The sequence below is a fragment of the Pogona vitticeps genome, chromosome 5 (assembly GCF_051106095.1).
Source record: "Pogona vitticeps strain Pit_001003342236 chromosome 5, PviZW2.1, whole genome shotgun sequence".
NCBI lineage: Eukaryota > Metazoa > Chordata > Lepidosauria > Squamata > Agamidae > Pogona > Pogona vitticeps.
This window is the reverse complement of record NC_135787.1, coordinates 56,642,441-56,662,977: the sequence shown is the minus strand read 5'-3', so window position 1 is coordinate 56,662,977 and position 20,537 is coordinate 56,642,441. Positions and strand designations below refer to the sequence as shown.

Genomic DNA, 20,537 nt, shown 5'->3' with positions numbered 1-20,537 from the left:
AGCTAATTCTTTTGCTGGTAACCTTTTTTGACGGCAGGTTTAAAACAGATCAAATACACTGAAAAGACAAAGCTTGCTTATCCTAAAAGAGAATGCTTAGTCCCCTTCCTCCCTTTTTTATTGGAATGGAAGCTTGGGGGGGGGGGGGTTAAACTGAATCTGAAAAAAACCTTCAAAGGGAAAAAACCTCTGAGTTTCTAGCTTTCTTATAAACTGGTTATCAGCTTTATAACTATAAACATTGTTGCAAGGTTGAGACCCCAAAAGCACCAATTCTGAGGTAACTGGCTCCATTTTTGTACTGCTCTAACAGATATCTGCTTTGATTTGGATTCCTGCATTGAGCAGGGAGTTGGGCTTATAAGCCCCTTCCAACTCTATGATTCTATGATGCTTTTCCTGCTATTCACCCTAAATCTGGTTTCCTATAACATGAGGCCATTATTATTTGTCCTGCACTCTGGGATGACCAAGAACAGATCCTGCCTTTCATCTGTGTGACTACCTTTCACATATTTGAAAAGTGCTGTCATATCTCATCTCAGTCTTCCTTTCTCAAGGCTAAACATGCCCATTTCTTTCAGTCTTTCCTCATAGGACTTGGTTTCCAGCCCCCTGATCATCCTTGTTGCCCTCCTCTAAACTTGCTCCAGTTTGTTGGAATCCTTCTCAAAGTGTGATGTGGTGTCCAGAACTGGACACAGTGCTTGAGATGAGGCCTAACCAGTGCTCAATAGAGGGGGACTAGTACCTCACAGGATCTGAGGCTATATTTCTGTTAACATCTTAAAATAGCATTTGCCTTCTTTGCAGCCACGTCACACTGTTGGCTCATGTTCAGCTTGTGATCTACAACAATTCCAAGATCCTTCTCACTTATAGCATTGTTTTCTGAGTATTCCTCAACTGTGCATTTTTTAAAGAAAATTTTTTTAAGAAAGAATTTCAAAGAAGCATATTTCTTTTCAAAAAAGCAAATTTGTGTATCACACATCTAAAAACCAAGGAAGCAATACAGTGGGGTCTCTACTTAAGAACTTAATCCGTATTGGAAGGTGGTTCTCAAGTGGAAAAGTTCTTATGTAGAATCTGCATTTCCCATAGGAATGCATTGAAAACCATTTAATCTGTATCTGCTCTTTTCCATCCATAGAAACTAATGGGAAGCTGCTATTCCGCCTTCTACCACTAGAGGGGGATATTTTTTCTTTTTTCCCCCTTAGGTCAGGGAACAGTGTTAAAAGCACTTCTGACGAAGCTAATTTTGAAGCAATGGACTGAAAACCAATTAATCTGTTCTGGCTGTTTTTTTGTTATGTAGAGGTGCGTTCGTACATTGAAGCATTAGTTCCCATAGGAACTAATGCAAAGCTGGTTAATACGTACTCTACCACTAGGGGGAGAACTTTTTTTTTAACCTAAGATGACCTAAGGTTAAAAAAAGAGCAGGAAAGTTTTTTTTTTCCTGTTCTTATCTTGGATTTTTGTTCTCAAGTAGAAGCAAAATTTAGCAAATGGAGCTGTTCTTAAGTGGAATTGTTCTTAAGTAGGGACGTTCTTAAGTAGAGACCACACTGTATTAGACCTCCCAATAGTTCTATAGTTACTTTAAAAATGTTCTCTGGGAGCTCTAATTCTAATAGGTGATTAAAGTATTACATCCCACTCTCTCACACAATGCTTTCCAAAAACACTTTAAAACTCATTCTTTCTATGCCATTTCTCCAGTCAAAATCAAGAGTGCTCAGCTAGTATTTTGCAGTACAGCTGAAACAATGGGGTGGATTATAATGGATGTCCATTATGTGGAGTCTGATTCATGTCTAAGATGGCAGTTCCAGAGGGTTACATGTTTTGGCTTGTTGTTGTACAGTGAAAAAAACAGTGATGAATGATAAAGATGTTGATACAAACAGTTATAATAATTGTTTGTTTATTTTACATGTAATTTTAACAAAAATAATAATATTTGAATAGTTGATGATTTTCATATGTGTTTAATGTATTTTAGAGACGTACCCTGTGTTTCATGTCATGAAGCTATGTGACTATTAAACATTTCAAATAAAAAAGCAACCTGCAGGTTTGATGACAGTTGCCCTCACAAACAATTCTGCAAGGCAGGTTATCAATCTGGTTACGTACAAGAGAAATTGAAGTTGAAAGTGACTCTTGTCCAAAATCACTTGTCAGGTTCAAAATGAGTGATTGGTGGAAGACAAAGCCCCACATTTATCAACAGATCAAATTGTTATATGATTTAATGATTACATTGTAATATATTCATTATATTGGGTAGTATTTTCACCAAGCAACAAAAGGAGACAATACCTGAAGTCAGGGACATGGATATCTTTTTACTGCTGAGGTTTTGCAGGTGAAAGTTCATATTATAATGAGTGCAGAGCTCTTTCTAAAAATGGCTGAAAGGTTTTAACAGGCAGCAGCTAAAGAAAACGATTTTGTGGCCTTGTTTAAAATAAGCAGGATTTATAATTTCAATTGGCTTGAAGTGCCATGGGGAGATGGAGATTTAGGTACTGTATGCAATTTTTAAATTATTTGTTGCTTTTTGTTTGTTTATTGTAACATTTTAACCTCATCTCTGCAGTATTTACTGAACTGTAGGCTCTGTTCTAGTAAATCAGACACCAGATGGGTTGCAATGCATGTTCTAAATATAGTCAGCAGTATTTTGCATTACAGTCAGAGCGAAAAGGGGCACAAGATGGTAGATTAATATTTTTGAACAGGGACTTTTCTTTCTGTACTGTATTTAGGAAATGTTATATTATTTAAGAGAGAGAATTGGGGGTATCCAGTGTCAGGATAGATTAGGATTCTGGAAATCAGGGTTCAGATACCAAATTGACCATGAATACTCACTGGGGGCAGGTTGGCACTGGTAAATCCATTCCTTTAAGTAACTCACATACCTTGAAAGCCCTATAGTTGTTGTTTAGTCCTACGCCACTGTTCAAGCAACAATGCTTTTGTAGCCCTAAGCAGTCCTTTCACAAGACTCAGCATCGTCGTCTAGTTGTTTAGTTGTGTCCGACTCTTCGTGACCCCATGGACCATAGCATGCCAGGCCCTCCTGTCTTCCACTGCCTCCCGGAGTTTCATGTTGGTAGCTTCGATGACACTGTCCAACCATCTCATCCTCTATCGTCCCCTTCTCCTCTTGCCTTCACACTTCCCCAACAATCAGGGTCTTTTCCAGGGAGTCTTCTCTTCTCATGAGATGGCCAAAGTATTGAAGCCTCAGCTTCAGGATCTGTCCTTCCAGTGAGCACTCAAGGTTGATTTCCTACAGAATCGATAGGTTTGTTCTCCTTGCAGTCCAGTGGACTCTCAAGAGTCTCCTCCAGCACCACAAATCAAAAGCATTGATTCTTTGGCAGTCAGCCTTCTTTATAGTCCAGCTCTCACTTCCATACATCACTACTGGAAAAACCATAGCTTTGATTATGTGGACTTTTGTCAGCAAAGTGATGTCTCTGCTTTTTAAGATGCTGTCTAGCATCTAAAAGCCCTATTAAGTCTCTATATGTCAGCTCCAACTTCACAGCATATAACTAACTAGGATTGTTAGAAATCCATAACTTTTGAATACTCCGCTTGTATGTTATAGTCTTAAGCTTGCAGACCTCTCTCGACAGACTGTGAGAGGGAGACCCTTGGTAGCTGTTCATGATTGGCCAGTGTACAGACACATCCTTGTATCTGTACACTGTCAGTTTCTTTCACACTCATTCTCTCTCTCTCTCTGTGACAACTCAGGAGAGCACTCACAAATCTCACGTTTTTGCTTTGAAAGGATGGGATGCTGTCAACCTGACAACCCTAGTGAGAACAAAAGGCTTGTAAAAATACAAGGATTTTATAAAAACAAAACAATAATTCTAGCAGTTGTAGGAAGCTTTTGTAATCAATGCTCTCAGAATTCATTACAAGCATTAGTAATGCTTATTGTCACTTTGAAATTTCATTTTCTGTGCCTCTATCCATCTTCAGTGGGTCCTCACAGCCATAATGCATACTGTATATAAACCTGTGGTCAATTATGTCACTCTGTGTATCCGAGGAAGTGATTGTAATCCACAAAACCTCACACTGAAATAAATGTGGTTGTATTTAAGGTGCCACAATACATTTGTTTCAATATTTTTTAAATTACATGTTGAAACAGTTATCTCTTAGAAGTTTGTGCTGGGGGTAAGGTGGATGATTTTAAGCTGGTGTATATATGTATATTGCCATGAATATTGTGATTGCATCTCCAGTGCAGGACAGGCCATGCGGAATCAATATCATGTACAATATCATGTATGGAAAAGAGCCTTTAATTGTGAGAAATTAAAGTTTGAAGACACTAGGGAAGTTATATTGAGTATGACAATAGGGGTAGTAATAGGCACAAAAGTGTGTTGCTGTTTTCATTTATAAAATGCTGGAGTATATATGTGATGACTACTACAATGAGCAGATGGTGTAGTGCAAACCTGAACCTACATTATTTCCACATATCATGAGAGAACCAAATATGGTAATGCTACAATAACGATACTTGCAGGCATTTTAAGGTATTCCAAATAAGCATATGTAAAGGGAGCATAGGATCCCACCATAAATGTACCATAGGTAAGGGTGAACATGACTTGTGGGGTGATAGAGAGACTTTGCCTGCAATTATGAGCATATCCAACTTTCAACAGTATCTGGAACACCTGTGTGAGTTTAATATGCCTCAGGTATGATAATAAGGTACTTTATATACTTAGCAGTTTCCCAATGCAGCAGACTCTTAGAGCTTATGTTGGCAGCAAAACAAATTGGCACAAAGGAGCATTGAGTTCTCTGCAGTGAAGATGCACCAATGTTCTTGTCAACAATAGCCATGAATTTTGGAGGGGTGTTTCTCACACAATAAGACATTTAAAAAAAAACCCATAACTATTGATTTTTGTTGGTGATATTGTTGTGGGAAATGTAGCCTCAGATTTTTAATTTGCTGTTCATTTTTCTGGCATGAGCTAAATATGGGTCTTGGGAAATCACAATTTAACATACCATCTACATCTCATTTACTCCATAAGAATCCTGTTCAATTCATTGAACGTTTGCCTGAGAGCCAAGTCTCTGAATCAGGGGTGATAAACTTCTGAACACCACTTGCTGGAGGTTGCAAGCATGAGGGTGGGATTGAACTCTTGTCTTTCTGGGAGACTTCTGAGAGATAACAATAATAATTGTAACCTTAGAACTGCAGAGCTAGAAGAGACCCTGTGGATCATTGAGTCCAGTCCCTGTCAAGGAGGCACAGTGGAGAATCAAACTCCCAACCTTTGGCCACTGAGCTATCCAGCAGAATGATGGATTTGATATCCCCTTGAGCTTCTTCAGCATGGTTCTTCTTATGGTCTCATTTGGGACCTTTCTGTTATCCCCTTAACAGTAACTGTTTAAAAGGCAAACTCTGAGCTCATCTACACTGGTCACTTTGGAGCAAGCTGGTATGGGCTAAATATAGGCCGGTGGAGGTACAATATGCCATTTGGTATGGTCTTCGCAGCCAAATAGCATAGTGGAGTTCCTAGGCATCCTTCAGTCTCGAGAGACTATGGTAACATGCTCTGAATCGAGGAGTGTCCTCTCCAGAGCATGAAGCCCGGGTAAGGTAATATGGAGGATAGGCTGTTACCCAAGCAGCGGATCCCCCCTCTCCACATTGCTGAAATGGTCCAATGGAAAGCCAAGAGCCAATACAACTGGTTCCAGCAACGTCGCAGGAGTTGGCAGAACGACACATGCTGCCTTCAGGACTCAAGCATCCCTATTTGGTCCAGTTTCTTCCATTCTGAATTCCTGATATTGTGAAGTAGCTTAAGAAGTTTGTGTTGATTTGGATTTGTATTGATTTGGCTGTGCACCACTTCACAATATCAGGAATTCAAAAGGGAAGGTGCCTTGACAATCAGAAGTCTTGCTTTTTGTCCAGTCCTAGTGATCACATGGACTGTGCTGCAAACTGACCAAAATAGAGCAATCATACCTGAACCGAAAAGGTAGAAACCCCTGACAAAAAGATGCAGGTGGGGACACTCTTGGGATGGTTGGGTTGACTCCAGTGATTACATTGTGGGATCACCGGAAAAAGGAGTGAACCAACCCACTCCCACATCTGACTAAACAGCAAGCTTTATACTCATCTGGTTGCACCCTGTGTTCTGAATGGTTTCATTTGTATAATACTTTATGCATTGATAACAAACCAATACTACAAGACAGGGAAAAAACCCAGTCTCCATCTGCAAAAATCTAGGTTATGAAAGTCTGAAACTTCCTTGTACCTACCCAGCTTGCAGCTTAATTGTAAAATATTTGTTCATATGTTCCATGGAGATCAGTGGAATTTGCTCTGAACTGTGCAAAGCTGGATAGGCATCTGGCTGCGGAGCCAGAAGTTGGGAGTTTGATTCTCCACTGTCCCTCTTTGACAGGGGTTGGACTTGATGATCCATAGGATCTTTTCCAGCTCTGCAGTTATAATATTATATTACCCTCTTAAAATGTAGCCCAGGTGACCTTGAAGACTCCAACCACTCCCGTTATTTTATTTATTTAAAATATTCTTACCCCGCCTTTCTCTTTAAAAAAGGCCCAAGGGAGCTTACATCTGTAAAAGGCAGCATTGAACGTTAACAACAGTGAGTATATAAATACTAAAAAAGGTCAGACAAATACCATACTAAAAAAACAGTAAACAAAAGCAACATCAAAACACATTCAAAGCAGTAAGGTACAACAATCCATTTAAAAATCCATTCAGGCAACCAGTCATTCAGGAAAAGCTTGCCTGTAGAGAAAGGTTTATGCCTGCTTGCAGAAGGACAGCAAAGATGGGGCCAGTCCAGCTTCCTGTGGGAGAGAATTCCAAAGTCTGGGAGCAGCAACAGAGAATGCCCTCTCCTGTGTGTCCACCAAGTGCACCTGTGAAGGCGGCAGGACTGAGACAAAGGCCTCTCCTGATTATCTTAACACTCAAGCAGGCTCATAAAGGGAGACGTGGTCTTTAAGATAGCTTGGGCCATTATTTTTCACATGTAAAAAATAATTAAAGTAGCATATGCTGAGGGATCAGATTTATGCTTAAAGGCCATATCCAGTTGATGATTTACATGTGCGTAGGTTAAACTAAATGATCATCATGATGAATTGCTGTCAATTAATGAGGTGTTGGTTGTATTATGAGGCATGTTGTACAGTGGGGTCTCGACTTACGAACTACCCTACTTGCGAACAATTCAACTTACGAACCCGCCCTATAGGGGAAATAAGACTCGACATATGAACTTCCCTCGAGTTACAAAAAGGAAAAAAGTACCCCCTCCTTCCCCTTAGAGGCTTCTGGAGGGGAAAAAAGGGTCAGAAACTTAAAAATAAATAAAAGAAAGTCACCTACCAGGCCTTGGTAGCCCCCAAACAGCAGAAAAAAGAGCAGGAAACAGCTAAAAGCCCACATCAGAAGGGAGCCTGGCAGCCATTTTGTGCTTCGGCTCCTGCACCCTCCTCTCCCCGCCTATCAGCTGATCGGCTGGCTCTGAAGAGGCTTGGGGAGGCTTGCTCAGCACCTAAAAAGCTTGCTCAGCACAACATGCTTTAAAACATGATTTAAAATGGGCTTCGTTGAAAAAAAAGATTTCTAAAGTGCTTTGCAAACTGTTCCCTGCCTTCCTCCTCGTTTCCTGAACCTAAGGGGGAAAAAAAAGAAAAAATATCCCCCTCTAGTGGCAGAAGGCGGAATAGCAGCTTCCCAGTAGTTTCTATGGACGGAAAAGAGCAGATACGGATTAAATGGTTTTCAATGCATTCCTATGGGAAATGCAAATTCGACCTACGAACTTTTCGACCTAAGAACCACCTTCCAATACAGATTAAGTTCGTAATTCGAGACCCCACTGTAGTAATATGATCAGTACCTTGTTAACAGCAATTTGCCATGGTGAGTTAATGCAATTTAGCTTCCACACATGTAGATCACCAACAGGATTCTAAGCCCTAAATACTTTTTAAAAGGGATAGTGTAGAATTTGTTATCTTCAAATGTACTGTTTCTCATCAGTTGTATACTGAATGAAAGTATAATGTATGTAATTAAAATTGTATGATGGTACTGTTCCATAGGTTCCTGGGCAGATCGTTCACCACTTCATGAAGCCGCAAGTCAAGGACGCCTTCTTTCTCTAAAGACTTTGATTGCACAGGTAAAACAAATACTGAAGATGTTTAAAACATGTTTTGTTTCCTCCTCCCTTTATTTACTTGAAGTTAACATGAAAATGATATTCTGGCCTTGATTTTGTTTGTTAATCACTTCTTCAAACCTCTCTGGTTTCTTTGGGTGAGTAAATGTGTACAAAACTAACTGTTCTTTAGATGTTCATTAAAGTGTTTGGAGGTGTTTAGAGCGTCAGACTATGATATCTGTAAATATGTTTGGCCATGCAGTGATCATGAGGATTATGTCACAGTTTTCTAGCATTGTGGTTTAAGAACAAAATCAAGTCATAGATCTGAGTTAAGCACAAATCCTTGTTCCCTATTGGTTTTAGCACAGTGGTGGACATAATATAGCCTAGAGCCACGTGAGACTCCCCAAAGCTCTTTCTGCCACCCTGTCCTGTCCTGTCCTCTCTTATTCTGGTAAAAAGTTGATTTGTAAACCTTTGGGAGTATTGATTTACTTCTTAAATAGTTTAAGAAGTTAATCCCCATCTCATATCTTTTCACACCCAAAGAAAAACAGTTTTCAAAACTGGACCCAAACTTCTAGCAAATTCAGTTTCAATTTCTGTGGGTAAAATCATATCCTTCCCCTCTCCCACAGCAACTCAATATTCTATACATTTATGAGCCATGGAAGAGACCGAGGTGTATAAGGAGAGACCAAGGTGGATATACAGCATAGGAATGTATAAAAGTCTATAAATAAGTTTACTATGTTTGAACTATAATTTATATCATGCTGTTATGTTATTTTTTTTAAATTAACAACTTAGGATAAGGTAGGGGATACAGAAGGTAAAAGGGGGATATGGGTGGGAAGTAGGGAGAGAACACAAAATGTACTGCCATCCAATCTATTCATATTGCCATATCAACTTTCCGTTTTTCTGCTATATGATTGCCCTCCAGGTTATAACTTACATTTTCATCCTAGTTTTAATCTATATTGTTCAAGTGCTATCTGGTGATTTGAGCCATTTATATAATAAATCCCATCATTCAGTTGCCTTTTGTATTGGACAGTCCTTCAGCACTTCTGATAAGATATCCATTTCTGCCGATTCCCGTATCTTCTCAATACCGGTATCACCGATTTCTTCCAATTCTTGGCATAAAGAATTCTGGCTGCAGTGGCTATGTATATAACTAAGTATTTCTTTGTTTTATCTATATTGTCTGGTATAATACTCAATAGAAACAGTTATGGGGTTAGTGGTTAGTGGAACCTTACAAAGCAATATTTTTGTAACAAAGTATGTACACCTATCAAAAATTGCTTCATTACTCTACAAGTCCACCACATATGATAAAAACTTCCCTCATGTGCTTCACACTTCCAACAAACATTTGATACATCTGCACAAATCTTTGATAGTTTTTGCGGAGTCATATGCCACCAAAAAAACATCTTCTATATATTCTCCTTGAAATTAACCAATTTTGTGAGCTTTATATTATTTTGCCATATTTGCAACCATTGATCAATATCAATATTATACCCTATATTTGTGCCCACCTAATCATACATTCTTTGACTATCTCATCTTGCATTTTAATTTCTAACAAATAATCTTACATTTTCTTAATTACTTTATCTTTTGAGCCCAGCAGAAGTTTGTCAAATATCATTTGTTCTGGGTAAAACCCTTCTATTTTATCTTTTCTATACCTAGATTCCACTTGTGCTCTCGACCACCAGTCTATAGTCATTCTGTTATGTTATTTTGGATGGATTGTCAATTGAAAAATAAAGTGTTTTTTTAAAAAATTCTATACATTTTGGAAACTCAGTGACAATTGAAGAGCATTGATTTTGAATGAGAATTCAATGCGCTTGTCAGCAGATCTTTTATTGGGGTATTGAATAAATGCTAATTAAATATATTTAACTCTGGATAAAAGAAGTTTGAAGAACTGGTTGTAATGTTAGTTTGTATTTCTGTGTTTAGGGATACAATGTAGATGCTCTAACCATCGATCAAGTGACTCCATTGCATGAAGCATGTCTGGGAGATCATGTAGGATGTGCTAGAGTCCTTCTTGAAGCAGGAGCAAATGTAAGTATTTTTCCTTCTGTACAACCAGCACTGATAACTTCAAATATGGTCACTGAATAGAACAAAACTGGAAAATATTAAAGAGTCCATGTGTCTTTGGGAGCACTGGCAAAAAAGTACTAATGATCTATCTTACTAGAAAGTTAGCTTTTACTGTATTTACTGTATGAAAAGGCATTTCCCAGCAGCATTTACCTCAATGTATATCCTTATTTATGCAAAAGATTATAATCCTCGGCTAAATCTAGCCGAAGACAGTGTGTGACAAAGCTTACAACATAATGTCCAGAATCCTACTGGTGATGTACACTTGCATAACTGAGAGTGTTAAGTTGCTGCTGACAGTGAGTTCCTTTATTTACCTCAGTGGGTGAAGGATGTAACCAGAGATGATCTGAGGCTGTTCACAGAGTTGAAGATTTACTTAAATTTACTTAATCTGGATTCTTTGAACATTAAGACCATGTAAAACTCTTGTCTGGATTCTCTAAACATTTCAGGGGTACCTAACTTTAGCTATATAATTTTGCACTTGTGGTATTCATACCCATATTTCTTGAATAGCATATCCAAGTGGTACTTCACTTGGTAGTCCTCCTGCCTCTTTTCTCTATCATCATTGTCTGCACACCATCAGCTCTTTTATCTTTAAGATTTTCTCAACAGCTCTCAGAGTTCTTAATGGCACATACATGGATCTCTGCTGCAAACCAGTAGTATGAGGAATTCTAACATTTTCCCAAGATAGGGGAAAAAAAGATAAACAAGCATTTATTCTTATTTATACTCATATCCAATATTTCAGGTAAATGCTACAACAATTGATGGAATGACACCATTATTCAATGCTTGCTCAAGAGGAAGTGCATCTTGTGTAGAGCTTCTGTTGGAATATGGTGCCAAAGCTCAGTGGGAGACATGTCTCCCATCTCCAACTCATGAAGCAGCCAGCAGAGGTAAGAAATTTTAAGGACTGAATAGATCAACATTAAATCAGACATTAGAAATGTGATTCATTATTAAGAAATTAATTATATTCTTTCTTGGCTAGGTCACAGCGATTGTTTAGAGCTATTGATCTCTTGGGGCATAGATGTTGACCAAGATATTCCTCATTTGGGAACACCTTTGTATGTAGCTTGTGTTTCACAGCAGAAACAATGTGTTCGCAAACTTCTTTATTCAGGTACAGTTTTTAATACTTCCTGTTTATTATATTCACTTTTTAAACTGAATCACTTTCACTGTAGCAGTGTAAGCATTATTTTAGTTTTGGTGATCATTTTATTTGTTTGGCCCAAATCTGTTTGCGTTATGGCTCATCACTTCTAAGTTCAGTTTGCTCCTAAAGATTCTGCCCCGTTAAATATATATATATATTGCCCCCCATCTGGTCCAGAACAGTAATAGTTAAGCTAGACACAATTAATTGAAAATCCATAGGAAAAAAAATCTTATTTTAAAGGATGATTCAAAAGCGTACACATTACCCTGGATTAGAGTTTAGTAATGATTTCGGGGCTTTTAAAAGTAATATTTTCTTGAGTTTTAGAAACAATGTTCTTTAAACACAAATAAAATGTGTTTTAATTGCATAGCCTATTTTCTTTCAGATACTTGTTCCCGTCAGCTATGTTTGTATAATCTATAGTGCAACATATAGATCCAACAGCGCTTGGGAATGGTAATGGATTGGATGAGTACTACTTAAACTCAGTTCTACTAGAACAAAGATAATCTTGGCAGTTTTTCTCCAAGTGGACAGCAAAAATAGGCATCCCATGGCACTGGAAAGATTAACGGTTCATCTGCATTGGTTGATGACATCTGATTTATTGTGCTCCTTCTGAGGGATGAGTCTTTTATTGTAAATGTTTTTCTGTAGTATGTGTATGTGTATCCAGATTTCTACTTTTTGAATGTGAGGATTTAGATCAGAGGTTCCTTGATGATTTTTTAAAAAAATTATTTATTTTTGCAACATACCTACCCTTTTGGTTTTTAGAAAAACAGTCCCCAACTTCCAGATTCTCCTTTGTCATAAGCAAATGAAATCAATTTATAATTTAAAAACTAGTATAAATAGTTTCAAATTATTTTAATTAATTTTATTCATAGTCTTTCTCCCAATAAAAGGGCCTCAAGACAGTAAAGAAGACATATGAAAAATTTAAAAATCTTTACGCTAACAAAATATTTTTCATTGTGCCAATTTCACAGTCTCATCCCTTTCTTTGAAATTTGTCTCCCCAGTTTCAGAACCAATGGCTAGACAGTATGATCCTACCATGATAATATAGTATTATTATTTTTTCTGCTACAAATCTGCAGGTGCAAATGTACAAAAAGGAAAGTTTTTGGAAACTCCATTACATGTAGCTGCAAGGCAATCCAGCACAGAAATAATAAACATGCTTCTCGACTTCGGGGCAGATATAAATGCCAAAAATACAGAGTTTCAACGACCTGTAGATGTAGCTTCTCCACGTAGCTTGGTGGAAAGTATATTGCTTCTACAGGAAGGTAAGAGGAAATGCTTGTCTTTGTTCATGTGTGTTAGGGTAACATTTATGCCTTGAGAAAAATAGTTTGTTCCTATTATTTTGGAGTTTTAAAGGGGACCTGAAGGCCTTAAGAATGGACCTCAACAGATAGGAAACCTTAACATGTGAGCATTCAGCCTGGAGGCAGGCGGTGCATCATGGCCTCTCCCAATTTGAAGAGACACTTGTCCAGCAGGCCGAGGCAAAGAGGCAGACCCGAAACCATCAAAATCAGGGAGCTGGACTGAGGACAGATTGTATTTGTCTTTAGTGTGGAAGGGACTGTCACTCTCGAATTGGCCTTCTCAGCCACACTAGACGCTGTTCCCAGTCCTCCACACAGAGCACGTTACCATAGTCTCTCGAGACTGAATGATGCCTAATCATCAATCACAAAGAACAAAGGAAGTTATCTCCCCCTTGAAAATAGAGATGGAAATTCAGTACAGCTCTGCTTAATGTCCCATCTACTCTTCCCCACTGTTACTGGATATTTCATATGTATTTCAGAGGTGAAATTTTCTTCTTTCTTGGCATTGACACCTAAAAAGGAGACACATATACTTGATTTGAGGTTGGGGGTGGTCACAGCTTTCCTGTAACTTCAGCATACTGGGCTGTCTGACTAGCTCAGAGTAGTTTGGTTACCTTCCCCTCCCCCAGCAAACTACTGTTTTCATACTCTCTCTTTATTTTCCCCTGTCATGGAGTGGATTCTTCCATTATAAGTAATCTAGCTAAACTTTCACAAGCAAACATTTTACACAGTAATTATAATTTTCTATTACAAACTCAATGTTTGTAATAGAAAACTCTACTACAAATATTTAGATTTTTAAAAAAATGTTGCATTAGTAAAGTAACCATCTGGGCATACTATAGAGAAAGTTGCCACTTTCTAACAGACATATCACAAATTCCTGAGTGTATTTGAATTTCACTTTACTGTTCCTTTTTATCCACTTGCAGCGACTCCATGTTCTCTTTGCCAACTATGCCGGCTACATATCCGAAACTATATAGGAAGATCCAGACTACATCTTGTACCACAACTCCAGTTGCCAACAATATTGAAGGACTTCTTACTGTACAGATAATGTGGTGATTAGCTTTTGAAAACTTGAAGAACAGGTATTTTACTGTATGCATCACATGAAAAAATTGTTGAGATGAAGAAAAAGAGGGCCTTAACTAACACATTACATACTAACATATATCTGACAACTGACGTTACAATCCAACAATATTTAGGATCCTTGAGCAACCTGACACCGAGGTGCTAATATAATTTAATACAATAGAAATTTTTCATACACTGAAAGTGGGCTGTACGCTATACATTTACTGATGATTACTCATTTAGAGAACTTCTGTACTGAGAAGATGCAATTGTTCTTGCAAGGTTTTTGTTGTCTTTTCTCGAGCTATTTTGCCACATACAGAATGTCATTTGCCCAGGACTGCACTTTTTCACTCACTAATGTTCCCAGTTCCTTCCCCATCCAGGCCCCCTAACACCTGCCCCCAAAAGAGGACAGCTGGGTTTGTCTGCCCTTTCCAACCAAAAAGTCTTCAGTGGGTCTTTTATTCATTCAAATATAGCTGCTTCCTCAGGGCCTGCTCTCCTTCTTGTTTCCTGGAGAAAGCTGATGCAGCTGAAGAAAGGAGGAGTGGCCATGAGCAACAGCTTTTCAGTGGACCTAAGGCCTGTTTAAGGGCTGGAATGGAAAAACGCGTTATATCTAGTCCCTGAACTTTCAGAGAGAGGGCTCACTGATACTCGTACTGCAGTAGGCAAGGGTGGAAAGGCCTTGAAAAGTCTGGATCTGATACAATTGACACAAAGCCTGTGGTTCTCTGACATTTTAATTATTGTTTGGTTTTGTTACACTCTTGTTCAAGATGTCTGTTATGTATGTATCTAGAAATATAGGATGTCTAAAATAAAATCTGAAATACAATAAAATCAAAATTGTCATTTTTCTTCCTACCTTCCTTACTTAGAAGTATGGATGAAGAACAGATACTGTAGACTCACCTCCCCTTCCAAACCCTCCCCAACTGAGATAATGACCAAAATCCTACTGGCATTCACATAAGGTTTGCATATCTTGCTGTACTGGTGCTAAAACATCTCAGTTACAAGATGGAGTACAAGACAAAGCATGTGACTAAAATATCTCTTCAATTAGCCTCTTCAAGTTAAAGAGAAATTTCACTAACACGAGTAGGATTCTGGCCAGTCAAAGATAGTGTGGTGTAGCACCAACAGTGCAATCTTATATGTGTACACTCAGATATAACACTCATGATGGTCAGTAGGGCTTGCTACTTCGTAAGGGTTTACACCCTGTTCAGAGGTGTCGTTAGACGGGAAAATCTGCTATTTTCTGCATAGAAGGAAGCTGCTATAGCAGATGTTTAAATGAAGATACGAAAAGAAGTATCACTCTATACTATCAGTTAAACTCGCTTTAAGTGGTTCAAATTATGATTTTTATGGACACCTAAGAGCAATTATAGAGGAAAGGAATAAAGACTACTATGAAGGCATCCAATAAATTACAAGTATTTATTGACTAGAATTATGTTGCACAACTTCACACCATGCAACTCAGATGACTTCATCAACTGAAGCCATGATCCCTTAGAATTACTTTTGCCCTGGAGAAGCCTTAGGAAGCCATAGAATGGAGGCAGGATATTTTAATGTCTGGAAACTGCTGACTGGAGTAGCTGATTTTCAGACATGACGAGCCCAACCTGTCTTACAGCTCCCAACGTTTTCCTCAGGATGAAAGGATCCCTAGGGACTCCTGGAAGCTGGCAGAAATGGGGAGATAAGAAACCTCAGTCTCCCAAAGCAGCCACAGTTGATGATGTAACCCAAGTTCTGTGGTATAAAACTGCACAACAGGATCTCAACCACTGTTTTATCTTGCCTTTCCACTAAAATGATAAAAATTATTACAATAAACAATCAGTGTCAGCAAAGAAAATTAAGATGACTATGTGTTCTTTACCAAATATTTATGGAATGGTGGGGGCTACAAAAGCAATTCCCACCATGTCACACAATGGAGAAAATATATTTAGACCAAGGTTTGGCAATTTTCAGTGGTCTGAGCTCATTGCCCACTAGAACCCTTTGGGAGCCACAGGCCATAGCTACACTTTCAAGATATACTGAAACTGCTTCAAAGCAACTTGGGTTGTTTCACATGATACAAGCCTTGTTGTGATTGGAAAAAGTGTGCACTGGTACCAATTTAAACCCCCACCAGGGCTTTTGTCCTAGCCAGCCAGCACTGGGAGGCTTCCCAGATACTGACACCACCAGGTCAGTGCTCAACATATGGCAAAACTGGATCCACTGGAGCTGTCCCTCGGGTTAAAACAACATCACTAACTGGCTAGTGTTGAGGTTTCCGGGCCACTCTAGTGCTGGCTTGGTGACATTGTTTTTGCCAGGTGTGCACGGGAGCAGCTCCAGCGACTCCTTTTTCCTTGCACAGCAAGTAGGTGAGGCTGTCCCAACCCTGTCACTGTCAGTCTCCCACTGCTGGCCAGTCTGTGAGCTAGGATTTTCCAATGTCCTGGTTTAATTTGTAAGGGTTCACATTAACTGGATGTATGAAACAGACAGTTTCATGCCTGTTCTCACCTAACCATAGTAAAAGCAAGCAAACAAACAAAACCCTGCAGTTTATCTGTAGCATGTACAGTAGTTCCTGCCACAGTCTCAAACTGCCTCAGACCCAGCTACTGGCAGTTTCTGCTGAAAACAAAATCCCAGTGATTTGTCTGGATAAGGTGACATGCAGGGAGCATGCACTCTGCTTTCCAGTAGAATAACACACCCATCAGCTCAATGGCTCCATATTTCCCAATAGCATTTGCCAATGATGGTGGTGGCAGCAGAAGAGACTTTGAAAGTTGTGATCCAGGGTGGACGGTGCACAGCCAGAGCTCATTCTCATTGTTTCACCACAGTAGCACATACCTTGGCTTATCTGATGAGTGTTCTTTAAAAAGCACGAAGACTCCTGAGAGGTGTCGGGGTGGCTCCAAAGTAGTCTGCTTCGTGTCAGTGTCTTGATTTTATAACAGATAACTACATATTTTAATTTTAAAAATTTTTAATAACAGGCACAAACACTAAATAATGATCTCCTTCTACTATGTTTATCATGCAGACTCTATAGAATAATGTAGCCTCCAGCTACTTTAAGCTGATGAGGTAAATCGGAAACAATCCAAGCGCCACTGTTAAAGGCTCAAGCTATGTAAGATTCTCTCTCCCTAACAAAGGCTTGGGAGAATGCCAAAGTAAACTGTGGATGCCTTTCTAAATGTCAGAGAGAACCTTTATGACTTTGTTGTTTATGACATGGAATTCATCCAAAATATTTACTTCGCTCTTTCCATGTTTTTTTAAAAGAAGCTGATTAAATCCTATGAGTATCCATTAATAGAAAGGTATTTTCTAATCAGCTGGCTGGATAGTTAAGTGAGTGAAGCCTCTGGCCGCAGGCTGGCAGTTCAATTCCGCACTGTGCCTCTTGTGAGTCAAGCCAGCCAGTGTGGCCCTGGGCAAAGCTGCACAGTCCCAGGATGCCCCCAGAAGAAGGGAATGGTAAACCAGTTCTGAGTATTCTCCACCTAGAAAACCCTGAAAAGAGTTGCCATAAGTCAGATTTGACTTGATGGCAATTATTACTATTTATTACTATTTTTAATTGCCTGCAGCTCATTTCCACATACCTCAGCACATGGGCAAATCAACCACTCAGAATTAAGTGGTGGTGGTAGTGGAATTCTCACATAGGTTTTTTTACTTGTTGCAGAAGCTATTTGTAAAAGAAGATTTAGAGTAATATGTTTCACTTAAGCAGCATGGCAGAAAGCAGGGTGAAAGATCCAGAAAAGGGGGGGGGGAGAGAGAGAAACAGGCAGATGGTTGGCCTGAATGACCCCTAGGGTCCCTTCGCTAATGCTAGCAGTCTATGATTTCAATTTTATAAGTATCAGCACATCACAAAATTAAATATTGCCTAAAGGATTTACATTGTGAGAGAGGCAAGCAATTTGAATTGCTATCTTACTGTCTCCCAGTGATCGTTCAGACCTATGCAGAAAGGCAACTGCCCAGACTACAGATATCAGGGTAGTGGGTGGCAGCAGAGATTCCCCAACCAATTGTCCTGGAGCCCCTGACAACTCCCATACATTGAGGGGATCTGCCATATAGCCAGACCTAAACGCAGAGTGGGCAACATATGACCCCTGTATTATCAGATTGATGGCCACTATCATCACCAAAAAGGACATTTTTGTATTAAATCTGCATATGCTGATTTAAAATTATATATGGAAATATAACAATTAGGTAAAGGTAAAGGTTCCACTTATTTATTTATTTATTTATTTATTTATTTATTTATTTATTTATTTATTTATTGCATTTATATGCCGCCCATCTAGACATGGTCTACTCTTGACATTTAATCCAGTTGTGTCTGACTCTAGGGGGCGGTGCTCATCCCCTTTTCCAAGCCATAGAGCCAGTGTTTGTCCATGGACTGTTTCCATGGTCATGTGGCCGGCACAACTAGACACAGAATGCCATTACCTTCCCACCGTAGTGGTACCTATTTATCTACTTGCATTTTTACATGCTTTCAAACTGCTAGGTTGGCAGGAGCTGGGACAAGCAATGGGAGCTCACTCTCTTGTGTGGATTCGATCTTGCGATTGCTGGTCTTCTGATGCTGCAGCAGAGGCTTCTGCAGTTTAACCCGCAGCACCACCACATCTCATAATCATTAGACATTATTATAATTTAAGTGGAAATGCACTACAGCTTGCCATATTGTACAAGATTGTGACTAAGTAACCACCTAGAGAGAAACATAGTATAGAGGCCACTGCAGTTTTCTTGAAATTCAAGTTATTCCAGGTCAGAACAGTGCTTTCAGAATGTCCACTCCTGAGACTGACCTCACATCTGATGTTCACGCAGAACTGCCATGCCATGCCAGATCCTTCCTACCATTTATCCTTAGGTGTATCAGTCTGTGTGATAAGTGGTTGCATATTTTTCTTACAAAAAGTCTGTAATGAAACCCTCAGCACGTTTACTCAATAAGATAAGGAATAAGCTGATTGGCCAAAAGAATACAGGAGGCAAGCCAATCAAGAAGATCCTGGAAGATATAAAGAAAGAGGTGTATGTTGTGAGCCGTCCAGAGTAGACCATGTCTAGATGGGCGGCATATACATGTAATAAATAAATAAATAAATAAATAAAGATAGTTAAATTGTATCTACAGGAGGGAAGTCATGTTTAAGAGTGGACTATAATTTGAGAGAATTACTTTGTATCTGAAATGTTTAAGAACTAGCATGCAATTCATTGTAAACTTAATTTGAACCCTGTTTAGTTTTAACCAATTGTTCTTTAATAAAGAAAATATTTTTATGTTTTCAAGATTAAACCTCTTTGACTCCTATATTCTGGGCTTAAAGCAAGCCTATTGAAAGTAAGGACAGTTTAAAGGTGATTCAGCAGGTAGAGGTGGTCACAAAGTCCCTCCCCACCCATTTTACTTAAAAAATTAGAGGAGGGTTATTAGATACATATCAAAGCATTTACTTTGCCTGCTCTGCCAGGGAAGCTCATTGGGGATGGACAGTAAGGTGGCTACTTACATGTTACAAAAAATGAGGATAGGTAAAGGTAAAGGTTGCCTTTGACATTTAATCCAGTTGTGTCCGACTTTAGGGCATTGTGTTTATCTCCATCTCCAAGCCGTAAAGCCAGAGTTTGTCTGTAGACAGTTTCCATGGTCATGTGGCCAGCGCGACTAGACATGGAATGCTGTTACCTTCCCATCATGCTGGTACCTATTTATTTACTCGCATTTTTACATGCTTTTGAACTGCTAGGTTTACAGGAGCAGGGACAACTCCATCGCCTGGATTCGATCTCACTTCATTGCCTGGATTCAGTCTTAGGACTACTGGTCTTCTGACCTTGCAGCACAGAGGCTTCTGCAGTTTAACCCGCAGCGCCACCACGTCCCTTAAAAATGAGGATCGGCATCAGCAAAAAGATCAGCCCTTCTTACAGGAGGTATCTCCACCATCGGCCAATGGTGAAGAATGCTGAAAGTTATCTTTAAATAATCTGCTGTCCTGCAGTGTAGCGGAGGACACTGTTCAGGCATTAGCATCGAAATGCAATTCAGACAGGAATCTGCTTTGCTTCTGTGGCTGAGATCCTGTTCTTTAGCATAGGAACTCTGAACTAAAGCAGGACAATTGCATCGATAGGAATTTGGTGTGTCATCTCCTCCATAAGTTCCATTAATTAAATGGACCTACTTTAGCTGCGACTTGCTATGCTAAACAACAGGATTTCAGTCTATATATGGAAGCAGCTGCCAATCTCGGTTTTTACCTCAGGCTTCAAAAGGGCTGAACGAAGATTTGCTGTTGTTAATCGGCACAAAAGCTAATGCGCCCACTCATCCCTAAACGGTAACAAAATACAATGCAATAGTATACTGCAATAGTTATACGTTCACGCTTGTAAGGTGAAGGATATTAAAATATGACATTTCGGAATCAATAAATTAGCGGCTTT

The 20,537-nt window shown here is 39.2% G+C and overlaps 1 protein-coding gene across 3 annotated transcripts in view; it reads left to right on the top strand.

Moving 5' to 3' along the window:
- The window catches only part of ASB5 (ankyrin repeat and SOCS box containing 5), a 30,466-nt gene extending 15,611 nt beyond the window's left edge, over nucleotides 1-14,855 (top strand). For all 3 annotated transcript variants that reach the window (XM_073001433.2, XM_078393879.1, XM_020803202.3), the window contains 6 exons: nucleotides 8,188-8,267; nucleotides 10,239-10,346; nucleotides 11,152-11,302; nucleotides 11,398-11,532; nucleotides 12,678-12,869; nucleotides 13,859-14,855. In XM_073001433.2, the coding sequence (XP_072857534.1) occupies nucleotides 8,188-8,267; nucleotides 10,239-10,346; nucleotides 11,152-11,302; nucleotides 11,398-11,532; nucleotides 12,678-12,869; nucleotides 13,859-13,986 (794 nt within the window). In that variant the 3' untranslated portion in view covers nucleotides 13,987-14,855. The remainder of the gene's footprint in view (nucleotides 1-8,187; nucleotides 8,268-10,238; nucleotides 10,347-11,151; nucleotides 11,303-11,397; nucleotides 11,533-12,677; nucleotides 12,870-13,858) is intronic.
- Nucleotides 14,856-20,537: the final 5,682 nt, after the last annotated feature.